Source organism: Molothrus aeneus, chromosome 10 (assembly GCF_037042795.1).
Source record: "Molothrus aeneus isolate 106 chromosome 10, BPBGC_Maene_1.0, whole genome shotgun sequence".
NCBI lineage: Eukaryota > Metazoa > Chordata > Aves > Passeriformes > Icteridae > Molothrus > Molothrus aeneus.
This window is the reverse complement of record NC_089655.1, coordinates 25,093,178-25,106,743: the sequence shown is the minus strand read 5'-3', so window position 1 is coordinate 25,106,743 and position 13,566 is coordinate 25,093,178. Positions and strand designations below refer to the sequence as shown.

Here is a 13,566-nt window from a genome sequence, read left to right as displayed (position 1 = left end):
CCCCATTTTCCCGCTGCGTGCGGGACCCCGGGCGGGAGGGGACGCGCGCTGATCCCGATCCCGGTTCCGATCCCGGTCCCGGTGCGGAGGGCCCCGGGCGGGAAGGGACGCGCGGCGATCCCGATCCCGATCCCGGTCCCGATCCCGATCCCGATCCCCATCCCGATCCCGATCCCGATCCCGATCCCGATCCCGATCCCGATCCCGATCCCGATCCCGACCCCGACCCCGACCCCGGGCGCGGCCCGGCCCGGCGCAGGGCGGGGGTCACACACGCGGGGCGGGGCGTGGGCCGCCGCTCTCCGCCGGCAGCCAATGGGGGCGGGCGGCGCCGCGCCGCAGCCAATGGGCGGGGGCGGCCCAAGCGCCGCAGCCAATGGGCGGGGGCGGCCCAAGCGCCGCAGCCAATGGGCGGGGGCGGCCGCCATGGGCCGCGGCAGCGCTGTCCCGCCCCGCCGCGCCGGGAGCGGGGCCGGTACCGGCAGCGCTGTCGCCCTCCGTTCCTCCCTCCCTCCCTTCTCCTTCTCAGCCCCTTCCTCCTCCTCCTCCTCCTCGGCGCTGCCCGGCGCCAGGGCTCTCCCGGCGCCGCTCCGCAAGGCGCGGCCGCCGCTTCCCCGCCCCGGCGCGGGGCCGTCCCTCGTCCCCTCCCTCCCTCCGCCCCGTCCCCGCCCGCCGCGGCAGCCCCGAGCGGGAGGCGGCGGAGGGAGGCGGGAGCCATGCGGGAGTACAAGGTGGTGGTGCTGGGCTCGGGCGGCGTGGGCAAGTCCGCCCTTACCGTGCAGTTCGTGACCGGCTCCTTCATCGAGAAGTATGACCCCACCATCGAGGACTTCTACCGCAAGGAGATCGAGGTGGACTCGTCGCCGTCCGTGCTGGAGATCCTGGACACGGCGGGCACCGAGCAGTTCGCCTCCATGCGGGACCTCTACATCAAGAACGGGCAGGGCTTCATCCTGGTGTACAGCCTGGTGAACCAGCAGAGCTTCCAGGACATCAAGCCCATGCGGGACCAGATCATCCGCGTCAAGAGGTACGAGCGGGTGCCCATGATCCTGGTGGGCAACAAGGTGGACCTGGAGGGCGAGCGCGAGGTCTCCTTCGGGGAGGGCAAGGCGCTGGCCGAGGAGTGGAGCTGCCCCTTCATGGAGACCTCGGCCAAAAACAAAGCCTCTGTGGACGAGCTGTTCGCCGAGATCGTCAGGCAGATGAACTACGCGGCGCAGCCCAACGGGGACGAGCCGTGCTGCGCCTCCTGCGCCATCCTCTGAGGGCGGCGGCGGCCCCGCGCCCCGGCGGGCACGCTCGGGGAGAAAACATCGGCAGCAAAACTCATCGTGGTGGAAATGTGGCTTTTCTCGGCATGTACGTTTCGTCCAGTCTCGGTCATGGCATATTTCCTGTCAGTGTCGGCGGCGGGCGCGGGAGCGGCCGGTCCCGCCGCCCGGGGAGCGGAGCCACGCGGGGAACCCGCCCCGGCACAGCCCCGGGACGACCCCGGGATAGCGGGGCCGCACCCCGGTGCAGCGGGGCCGCACCCCCGGGACAGCCCCGGCACAGCCCCGGCACAGCCCCGGGATAGCGGGGCCACAGCCCTGGGGCAGCCCCGGGATAGCGGGGCCCGCACCCCCGGGATAGCGGGGCCGCAGCCCGGTGCAGCGGGCCCGCACCCCCGGCACAGCCCCGGGACAGCCCCGGGATAGCGGGGCCCGCACCCCCGGCCCAGCGGGGCCGCAGCCCGGTGCAGCGGGGCCCGTCCCGGAGCGCTGCCCGCGGTCTCTATGCAAGCGGGAGCGGTGCGGGGCCGTCCCGCCCGGAGAGTTGCACATGGAACTGGGACTGTGACCCGAGCGGTGCTGCCAGGCACGGGGCGCCGGGCAGCGCCGCCGATACCCCTGGAATAATGCTCTATTTTGTTTACCTGCTGTATCGGATGGGAGTTTGCAGGAGAGTGGTAGCGTGGTGGTTTTTCTCCTGGTTTTGTTTGGTTTTTTTTTTTTTTTTTTTTTTTAAATCAGCTGTGAAAATGTTACAAATCTGCACAATTGTTTAGGTGTGCGTGTGTGTGTGATTTCGTTGTGGTTTTGGTTTTTCCTTTGGCGGGAGGGGGAGGGCGGTGGTGCTTTTTTTGCCGAGGGGTTTTGGATTTGGGTTGGCAATCCCTGATTTTGATGACTAGCTCTCTCAAGTGCAAAGACTTCCCATGAGTGATGCAGGGCCAACGGCAGCCCTGTGTCTGTAGAGTGCCTTCAAAACTCAGCTGTTCCAGCCGGTGCCAACCTGTGAAAGCTCCACAGAATCCCATTATCTACTACTCCAAAAACTACTTAACAGTTTCCTTGCAGTAATCACACCGAGCAAGCCAGGACAGAAGGGCCTATTGTTAGTGGAATTTATTTCTTATTTCCATCTGAGCCTTTTAAGTGTTATTTCCATGTCTTGCAAGTTTGGCCTTCATTTACTTCAAATTTACAAGAATTTAGCCTTTTGGGATTTTTGGGTGGGGGGGCTTTTTAAATTTTTTTGGTTCTATTTCCCCTTGATTTTGTCGTGGGATGTGCCTCCAGCCAGCAAAGAAGGAAATCTTATCTTTGTGATGTACCAAGAAAATTCTAACAACTGTCATTTTAATTGCAGACATGCATTGAAGAGATGTCTATCCATTTGAAGAATTTTAATACAAATGCTGTTTTTTAGAAAACAACTTTGTGCATTGTTATGTATCACATGAAACACTGACTTTCACACAGGCTCTTAATCCAGATTTATATCTCAGTAGCAGTGAAAGGTGGAGGGGTCGATTTAGCTGAGAAGAGTGGTGAAAAAAAGGCCAACCACAACATTGCTGTTTTACCTGATCTTTAGTCATTTTTGATGCAGGTTTTTGCTTGTATGCAGGTCCTGGCCCAGTATGCTGCCAAGCTGTGGGGAGAAGGCTGTGCTCTGAGGCAGCTTTAAGAAGGGAGCGTGGGCTTACTGCAACAGGCCCTGTAAGATTTGGCCCTTTTTCCCTGCTGGAAGCAGCGTGGTTTATTGGGGTGAAGTTCTAAAGGTCAATTGTTTATGAAATTAAAACTTTTAGTCTCATTTATATTTAAAGTTACAAACCAGCCCTTTTTGTTTTCTGGCTTGCAGAGGGGCTGGGGTGGGAGGAGACCCGTGGCTCCCACCAGCTGCACGGTCCAAGGAGCTGCTTTACCTGTCCTTTCCCTCTCTTTGCCCTTCTTTAAAGGTCTGCACACAAAACCTGCAGCAGCTCTCTTTTTCCTTCTCCCCCCTGTCCCAAGAAGTCTTGAAATTATCTTACATCTCAAAAACAAAGGTTGAACAGGGGTTTTTAGTCAGGCCAACTGAAAAGCGACGGCCACGATTCCTCTGTGACCCTGGTAATTTCTCCTGTTTTAGGCAGGAAAACTTTGTGCCCCAGCCCTGGAGGGCAGTGTCAGTTTGATGCCCCTGCTACCCGGGCTCTCCCTCTGATCAACACATCAGATTACCCCCGTTTCTCACTGAAACTTGAAAACCTCATTGCAGCTCACCTTCCAGGAATTCCTAAAAGTTCATTAGAAGCCAGAGGACTCCCGTGCTGGGGAGACAGGGGAATGACACGGACAGAAAGGGTTTCTTTTAACCCAGGAACTGCATTGAAAGCTAAGGGAGCTTGACTGCTGCCATATCTGCAGCTTACAAACTGCACATCTGATGTTAAAAAAAATAAATTTACATCTCAGTTACTGCCATGGTTCAATTTTGCCTTAAATTCAATGGGAATGTACAGTTTTCAGCACCCACCAGGCTTCGATCAGTGCATTGACAGCAGCTGGATGTGGTTGATAGAAGCAGGTATTTATTGTGCCCTGCCAGGAGCCAGCAGACCCCTCACCTTCCCCAGTGCCTCCTGCCTGAGCTGGGCTTGAGGAATAAAGCAAAAGTAGCACACAAAGTCCAGCTGTGCTGAGCCTGGCAGAGCAGCTGGGGGCAGCCAGCTGAGCTCTGTGCTGTGCTGGCCCTTCCTGTGGCACATTCTGCTTTTGGCCAAAAAGGTGCATTTGCTAAAGAGTGAAGCGTTTAAGCAGCCATGGCACTGTCTGACCAGGGTTTTGAATGTATTTGGGCATTCCATGTTCTCTGTGACTGGTGAGGACAGTCCAAAGCGTAGAGCTCAGTAGTCTGATCTTCCAAATACTCTGAAGTGTTTTGGTGCTTGTTAAACATAGGCCTTGTCTATAAAAAGTCTGAAAAAATCATCCTGCTTTAACTTGACTGAGTGATGCAAGCTATATTAGCTTGGACACTTGAGGGAAATGTTGTATCAATATAAAGGTACTCTTTATTCCTTTTCCCTGTGGGAATATGTTACACCCGTGTCAATACAGAGGTGGTATATCACTCTTTTCACAGTGAGAATTGCAAATATTTACTTGTTTTGGAAGAAAAATTACATTCCCAGCCAAAATACTTCCTGACATCGCAGAAATTGTGTAAACAAGGCCTTGGTTTGAGGCTGGTCTTGTGACCACATATTTTGCTGTACATAATGATTGTATTTTTGAGAACCCCAGCCTGTTGTGCTGCAAGGGAGCGTGTCTGGCACGCGGGTGCCCGTGACTGTATCCGTGCCCTGTGCCCTGTGCCCTGTGCCCTGTGCCCAGCCAGCGTGCTGCTGCTCAGCGTGGTGCTCAGGATGGACCTCGTGCTGCTCCCTGCCTCTGGACCCGCTGCTGCTGCTGCTCCTCTCAAAGAATGTACGGCAAGATGTTTGCAAAGGGCATTTTCAATAAAGGGCAGCTGGCTCTTTATGGCTTCCTCACTTGGGTACTCATTGTGTGCAGGTGTTCTTCGGGGTCAGATTTCCTCCAGGAGTGACAAAATGCAGAAGGTTGCGTGTCCTCTCAGAATTTTGTGCTAAAGGAGTGGCACAGGTGCATGGGTGGCTCCCAGGAGGTGGATGGGAGCCAGCTGGAGCCCTGCTGCCATCGGGGCTCTGTCCCTGGCCAGGTTTGTCCAGAGCCCAGGTGCTCCTCTGAGCCAGCCCTCACTGCACCCCTGGGCAGAGCTGTTCATGTTCTGCTGAGACCTGCTCTAGGAGCAAACGTGTGTGAGCGCAGTTCCAAGGGGAAATGGTTTTAAACATTGATATTCACAGCTTACAGCCTGGTCCTACAGTGTTTCCTGCAGCCTCGTGCAAAATGTGTGTGTCAGACTCTCCTTCCTGTCACATTGCTGCAGCAGTGTTTGAGAACCTTCTTTTTGCAGGAATCCAGCATCTGCCCAAGCTGTAGGACTTTGTGTCACAGTCTTTGGTGACCGTGTGTGCGGCAGATGAGAGGGATTTGAGAGCAAACTTTCAGTGCAAAAAGCAAAAGATATTCAAGTGAGCTGTAGTGATGAGAAATGGAGTGCAAGTGTGTTGCTGGGGCTGCATGTGCTGGGGATTTGGGCTTTTTTGTTGATTTTGTGTTTTAATTTGTGTAGAGTTTGTTAGTCTGCCATCAAAAATCCTGCTGCGTTTCCCAAGGAAGACTCAGTGTGTGTGTGTGTGTGTGTGTGTGTGTGATCTGACTTCACTGGGGCTGGAATCAGAATTCCTCCCTTTCCACAGATGATCTCACCTCAGTGACCTCAGTTCTGGAGCATTCCTTATGGGACAGCCCTTGTGGTGCTGAAGGAGCCCCCACAAAAACTGGCCAGTGATGATGATGAGCAGAGATGTTCCTGCAGAAAGCTCCAGAGCAGCCATTGCCTTTTCTCTGTGGCTGTTTTAAATTTCCGAAGGGTACAACTGCTCCAGCCAACAGCAGGGCTGCTTTGCTGCTGTCCATGCCAGAGGTGCATATTGTGCATAAAGCAAGAGCTCAAATCCTTAATCTGCACTATCCAGCAGGTCCCAGATCCTACCTAAACCACTGTAAAATTGGAAGTCAGTTAACCATTGCAAGTCATCCAAGTGAATCTTAAAATATTGAAAGCAGCTGTTCTGTATTGACTCTGTTTTTCATTTTGGCAGTCTTGGGTCTTTTGGAGGTTTGGGTGAAGAGCAGACTGATCAAGAAGCCATAGCTTTGTTTTGTAGTCCTTGACACAGAGAGGTTTAGGAAAATGGTGCCTGAGATGTGACTTCAGCTGCAAGGATTTAAACCCCATTTATTTCTACAAAGTTCTCTAAGTGAACATTATAAAAAGTGCTCAATTAAAAGATTTGATGTCCAGGTACAGACAGATGCCAGATCTTTCTCCTCTCCTTGACAGACCAATAATGATTGTGCAAAAAATGCCGCAGCAATGAGATGGGACAGAATATCAATAAATTGCTACAGTTTTTGCCTTTTGATACAATCATGTTAATTTGGTACACTGGGGTGGAAGGGGATGTTATAGGTTGATTTTGAGGGCAGTTGTAAATGGACCTCTGGGTGAAAATGAATCCGAAATCGAAGCTGGCTGTTCTTTCCTCTGAATCAGGTATTGCAAAAGGTACAGGTCAGTATTTATAGCAGATGTCCCTTCCCAGTTTCTCATTTGTGGTATGTTCATCTAATTCTTTGTTTCTGTAGTGTTCCTCCAGTTATCCCAGTTTCAGCAATCCAGGGGCCATGTATTGCATCCACTCTGTCCAGAGGCAGCTTGAAAGAGAAATCTCTGCAGATATTCCAACAACACTTCCTGTAGTAGCATAAAATAGGTACACTTTGGAGACCAAAACTGCACATTTCTGTGGCCCTGAAGAGCACAAAACGTGTCCTGAAAAGCACAAGATGTGCCCTGTGTTTAACTTCCTCTGCTGGGCGGGGATGCCCTGCCCAGCTGTGCTGCCCTGCGCCCCTGGGCTGAGCTGGGGCAGGAGCAGCGCTCGGGACCCACGGAAGCCAGGCTGGGCAGGGTGGGGTGTGCCAGGGAGGGCAGGGCTGGGCTGGCAGCAGGACTCCCAGTGCCAGGCTCCCCGCGGGCCAGACGTGCTGAGGGGCAGGGCAGGGAGCGGGATGTCCTGCTGGGACATGGGCTCCATTCTCCTCTTTTGGGTATAGAACATCCTTTCGTGTGCGCATTATGGATTTACTGGGTTTTTTCCCTCCTTACATTGCTAAGCAGGTTCAAAAGTGCAAAAAACATTTGTACAACGCGTGTTCTCCACCAGGGATGAGTTTGGTGCTTAGACTGAGCTTCCCTACACCACTAATCACCAAAATCTCTTTTAAGCTTGTGGAACTTTATAGTGATGATTGTTGCAATGTGACTCAGGGGACTTGGGAGCTGTGTGTGCTGAAAAATGAGATTAGTGATAATTTTATCCCTGAATGAGCTACAGCAGTATCACTGTACCCCCATTTCATATGGGGAGTTTGCTGCCAAGTTTACTGATGATGACCAAAGTTAAGATGAAAGCATGCTAACAAAGTGCTTGAGTCATTGAGTTTCTGTTTGCAATCTGATTTCCCTTCTTTTAGGGATACTCTGCTGCATCCCAGATTGGCTGGCTGTTTTCTGCTGCGTTTCTTGTTTCAAATGTTATGTTTGTTTTAGTGTGGGTTTTCTTTCCCTTTGGTTGTTGGATCTTTTGGTTTCTCCTTTAATTAAAGGAAAAAATAGAGAGGAGATTCACATCTGAGTTGCTGTGTAGCACAGGCTGCACAGATTCCAGAAATACATGCCATGTCTCCACCTATTTTTGCAATAAAGTTTAAGGAGAACACTGTATGTTGAAGGTATTTCTAAGGCTTGGACTTTCAGCAGAGAAACTGCTTGGAAAAGATTATTTCCAAAAGAACTGGGTCAGCCTGGAGTGAATTAGAGTTCACAGATACTGGGGCATTTATTCCCTTACAGTATTACTGTACTTCAGCCTCTGCAGTGACAGTTACAGATTGCTGAGAATAAATATTTATGCATATGTACAAACTTGTATCTGGTATCCACAATTTGGGAAACATCCACATTTTTCTACTTCTGGCATAGAAAATAAGGAATTGTGTGCCTGCACTCACTGACTATCAGACCAGTAGCATAAAAATTGAGGTGTGTGTTTATTTAACCAATTATAAGCTCCTAAACTTTCTGGATTCTCTTCAAGCACTTTTGACCTGGCACAGATTAGTTCAGCATTGCTAAACCAGAAGGTCCCCATGGTGATTAAAGGTGAGGCCTTGACCTGTCTGACCCGTCTGGTTTGTGGCAGCTCTGTCTGCAGGGAAACCAGGCTTGTGTCACCGCTGTGCCTTGGGGACAGGGAGCCAAACCCGTCTGAGGAGCTGCTGAGAGCCCAGGGAGAGACATTCCCGGGCTCCTCACAGCCTCTGGGAGGCTGCGGTGCTCAGTGCGTGCAGCTGTTCCAGGTGTGGCCAGGCACCAGTCACCACCTGGCTTTTCAGCACTGTCGTTAACAGCAATTAACTGATGAGGAACTGGAGTTCATTTGGAAAACATGTTTGTGCATACTCATGTGCAGACATAAACTGTATTATTCCGGGATATAAACACACCTAAGCAAATGTGTTTGGTGTCTCCTGTGCCAACAATAGAATTGTTAATATAAATTCATGGCTGAAGTTCTGTTTGTGCACTGACTTAACACCGTTTAAATTTGAACTTGACATATTCTCTGATTCTGTGGATGTGTGTCCCTAATTCTCCATTCTTTTGTAACCCCACTGAATCAGAGCATTATTTAAGAAAATTTAACGACAGCCTGAATTTAAATATTTCATATTCACATAGTAGTGTGATTATTTTTAAAAAGTTGTAATTTCATTATAAAAGAAAACCTTCCTTCCCCTGTGGCTTTAGCTGAATTCCCAGCTGTCTATAGTGTAAACTTTAATTTATTTTTTCCGCTTTATATGGGTGATTTTACCCTGAGGTGACACTGGCTTTATGTAAATTGTGAATCTATCTTGAAATGCCAACAGGTGTAATATATATATTTTTTAATATGATTGTTTCAAAAGGCAGAGATGCTGTGGAACAGCAGTAGTGGCCAGCCAGGAGGAGGAGGGTTTGGAGCTGTGTGCCCTGTGAGGGCTGCGTGGCAGAGCCCAGAGGGGCCTGGGGGAAGAGCAGCTGGAGCAGCCCCAGGAACATCCCCAGCAGCTGGAGCAGGGATGGAGGGTACAGCCCCAGCACATCCCCAGCAGTTCAGAGCAGGGATGGAGGCTGAGGCTGCATCCCAAACACTCCCTCTGCAGCCCCAGGAACATCCCCAGCAGCTGGAGCAGGGATGGAGGCTGAGGCTGCATCCCAAACACTCCCTCTGCAGCCCCAAGAACATCCCCAGCAGTTCAGAGCAGGGATGGAGGCTGAGGCTGCATCCCAAACACTCCCTCTGCAGCCCCAGCACATCCCCAGCAGTTCAGAGCAGGGATGGAGGCTGAGGCTGCATCCCAAACACTCCCTCTGCAGCCCCAGAACATCCCCAGCAATTCAGAGCAGGGATGGAGGGTACAGCCCCAGAACATCCCCAGCAGTTCAGAGCAGGGATGGAGGCTGAGGCTGCATCCCAAACACTCCCTCTGCAGCCCCAGAACATCCCCAGCAGTTCAGAGCAGGGATGGAGGCTGAGGCTGCATCCCAAACACTCCCTCTGCAGCTGCTCGGGGCTGAACCAAAGAGCACAAGTTAGACAGAGCAGTCACTTGATTTTTTTGATTTTCCAGTGGCTGCCAAGAGCTACATAAGCCCCTGAACTATGTCAGAACTGGAGGGAGAACAAAGGTGCCCTGAGTTTGCCTTTCCCTGCTGCCCTGCTGCCTCCTCTGCGCTCAGGAGCTTTGTGAGCCTCGGAGCCTGTGGGTCACTGCAGGGGTGTGTGGTCACATAGATGAAAACATACATGCTCCAAAATCTAAAACCCCACAATTCTCAGCTCTATATTTCAGGAAGCCAGCCTGCTGTGCTGCCCTGGTGTGAGTACTGGACTGTAGAAACTCTGCAGAAGGAAGGACGAGCTCCTTTGGGTGGCCCCAGCCTCCCCTCTGGATAAAACTGGAGATACTCTCTGGGATCCAGAGGCTGGATGGAAAATGCAGGATGTGAGTAGGCTCAAACTTGAATTAATTAGAAACTCTTACAATTTTTAGTCACTTGAAACGGGGTCAATTTCAAATCAATCTCTTTGCAAGATGAAACACACTGGCTTCAAAACGGGCTTTTGTGGTGATAGATCACAGCACTTACCAAATTAACAAAGGGCTGAGCCAGCAGGTAACAAGGTACTCAGCTGGGGCTGAGCTTTCTTCCAAGGGCAGGTATTATTTTTAAGTCTAATAGCTACCCTTATGGAAAAAGCAATTTTTTTAAACCCTCGGGAAAGGTTCAATCTGAAAAACAGTGATTGCAGGACTCAGGGAGGATTATGGTAATTTATTTCAATTAATTCAATGCAAAACAGATTATAGATCACTGTGCTTCACCATCTTGTGAAAAATCTAGCATTCAAAATGTGGCATAATCAGGTTTTGATTTATGCAAACTCTCTCTGGAAGACACTACACCAGTCTCCTGTTTTGCAGCGATGGGAAGTCAATGTTTCCCCGAGGATGGGTTTCCAGCAAGGCCGGGTGAGCTCTGCCCGCTGGGCTCCGGGAGGGCAGAAGTGCCCCTAGAGAACAGAACAGCCCTGCCGGCCCACACGGGGCTGTCCCTCCTGCCGAGCCTGCGGCCGGGCCCCAGCGCCAGCTGGGCACCCCAGGGGCTCTGCCCTCAGCAGCCGCTCTTCTGCACGAGAAATTCACTTCGGCTGCTCCAGCGGCAGCTCCAGAGGCTGCGGGCACAGAGCAGCGCGGCCCCAGCTGCTCCAGCCCTGCCGTGTGCGGGTCCCTCCGTGTGCGGGTCCCGCTGTGTGCGGGTCCCTCCGTGTGCGGGTCCCGCCGTGTGCGGGATCTCTCCATGTGCGGGTCCCACCGTGTGCGGGTCCCACCGTGTGCGGGTCCCTCTGTGTGCGGGTCCCACCGTGTGCGGGATCTCTCCATGTGCGGGTCCCACCGTGTGCGGGTCCCACCGTGTGCGGGTCCCTCTGTGTGCGGGTCCCACCGTGTGCGGGTCCCTCTGTGTGCGGGTCCCACCGTGTGCGGGTCCCTCCGTGTGCAGTTCCCTCTGTGTGCGGGTCCCACCGTGTGCGGGTCCCATCTCTCCGTGTACGGCATCCCCACCGTATGCGGGGTCTCTCCATGTGTGGGTCCCTTTGTGTGCGGGTCCCTCTGTGTGCGGGATCTCTCCATGTGCGGGTCCCACCGTGTGCGGGTCCCTCTGTGTGCGGGTCCCTCTGTGTGCGGGTCCCTCCGTGTGCGGGTCCCACCGTGTGCGGGTCCCACCGTGTGCGAGTCCCACCGTGTGCAGTTCCCTCTGTGTGCGGGTCCCCACCGTGTGCAGTTCCCTCTGTGTGCGGGTCCCTCCGTGTGCAGGTCCCTCCGTGTGCGGGTCCCATCTCTCCGTGTACGGCATCCCCACAGTATGTGGGGTCTCTCCATGTGTGGGTCCCTTTGTGTGTGGGTCCCTTTGTGTGCGGGACCCTCCGTGTGCGGGGCTCACTGTGCCCCTTCCTCTGCTCTCTGCTCAGCGCTTGTGCCCCTTCCCTGCAGCTGTCCAAGGGAAGCGGCTGAAGATCTCGGGACGCTTCTCTGTTCTCAGCTTCCTCAGCTCTGCCCCTTCACACATGCACACACACACACCACGCACACACACACACCATGCACACACACACACCATGCACACACACACGCCCCCACACACCATGCACACACACACACACCATGCACACACACACGCACACACACACACCATGCACACACACACACACCATGCACACACACACACCATGCACACACACACACACACCATGCACACACACACACACCATGCACACACACACGCACACACACACACCATGCACACACACACACCATGCACACACACACACACACACACACACACACCATGCACACACACACACACCATGCACACACACACACACCATGCACACACACACACCATGCACACACACACACACACACACACACACACGCACACACACGCACATTTCTGCCGCCCGCAGTCCTACCCCAGCAAAGCAAACGCGATGGCTGCGGTGCCACTCGGGGGTGCAGGGGAGGAAGGTTTGGCTGCAGCCCCCGCTCCCTGTGCCACAGCCCACGGGTGCGGTGGGGGCTGCAGAAGCGCCCCCGGCCGGGGCTCAGCCCGCCCGGGCAGGCTGCGGGCAGGGAGCCGGTGCTGGATGCCTGGCCCGAGGTTTACACAGGGGTATCAGCAATGTTCATTTCCAACCACTGTCCGTCCAGTCCCTGCTCGTTTCACGGGACGTGGAACAGGTGCTGTGCGACAGCAGCTCTGCCTGCTCGGAGATAAAACCCCGTGGATGAATCGCAATGCCCTCGCCTGGCTGGGACCCGTGACCCTCAGGCTTTGTGCTACAGTGAGGGAACTTAAAACCGCCAATTTTAAGCAATAAATGCTGATTAATGTTCACGGTTTAAGCTATTAAAAGGGTTTGTTCTGATGAGAAGCAGTCACCACGCTGCTGACTTCCCTTTGGCTGTTAAAAGGTTTATGGTTATTGAATTATTTGTAAGATAATGATGATACTTTATGTACTCATTGTTTATGGGCTATTTTCTAATTTCTACTCTTTGTTGATCATGTTGAATTCACTCGGTGCCTCTTCGGTGTGTTTTAGGCGTGTCTGAGGGAGCAGGGCCGGTGCTCTGGGTTTCCCTCTGAGCTCGCAGGTTTCCCAGAGGCGATTTCCTGCGCTCGGCTGTCCTCAGAACCTTCTGGTGCTCCAGCCCGGTATCACCGGGCTCACCCGTGCGCTCCCAGCCGCGCTGGCTGCACAGCGGTCACCAACTGCTGTGCCACAGCTGCTGGCTCTTTGTGTGGGGCTGCGGGGCAGCAGCGCCCAGCGGCAGCAGCTGCGGGGTGCCGGGGGTGCCCGCGCTCCTGCCCGCGGCTGCGGTGCCACTCGGAGCTCCTGCCCGTGTTCCTGCCCGTGGCTGCGGTGCCAGCTCGGAGCTCCTGCCCGTGTTCCTGCCCGTGGCTGCGGTGCCACTCGGAGCTCCTGCCCGTGTTCCTGCCCGTGGCTGCGGTGCCACTCGGAGCTCCTGCCCGTGTTCCTGCCCGTGGCTGCGGTGCCACTCGGAGCTCCTGCCCGTGTTCCTGCCCCTGGCCGCGGTGCCACTCGGAGCTCCCGCCGCGGGCACATCGCGGGCACCGGGGCACAGGGGCGCTCCGGGACAGCCGGGCCGGGCCAGCGCCTGCCCGGCAGAGCCTCCGAGGAGCAGCTGCTCTCGGGAGGTTGGCAGCTGCTGCATTCAGCCCGCGGAGCTGCAGTCATTGACTTGGGAAAAGGAAATCATTGTGTGTATTCTGTCCTTCTTCTCAGCCACTTTAGTTCCCTAATGTGTTTAGGAGTTGGCATTTATATTTCTCCATGTACGTTTCACCAAACTGGCTGGGTTTTCTGACGCCTTTCGGGCAAAAACTGCGAGTAAACGTGTATCCTTTTAAATTTTTTTTAACTTATATCAGTTCTACTCCCAGTTGTACTTGAATTTGACAAGTTGC

The 13,566-nt window shown here is 53.8% G+C and overlaps 1 protein-coding gene across 1 annotated transcript; it reads left to right on the top strand.

Annotated features, from left to right (window-relative positions):
* The first annotated feature begins 560 nt into the window (after positions 1 to 560).
* On the top strand, positions 561 to 8,540 carry RAP2B (RAP2B, member of RAS oncogene family). The gene has a single exon (XM_066556671.1). It carries the CDS (start codon positions 717 to 719, stop codon positions 1,266 to 1,268), a length of 552 nt encoding a protein of 183 aa, XP_066412768.1. The 5' UTR covers positions 561 to 716; the 3' UTR covers positions 1,269 to 8,540.
* Positions 8,541 to 13,566: the final 5,026 nt, after the last annotated feature.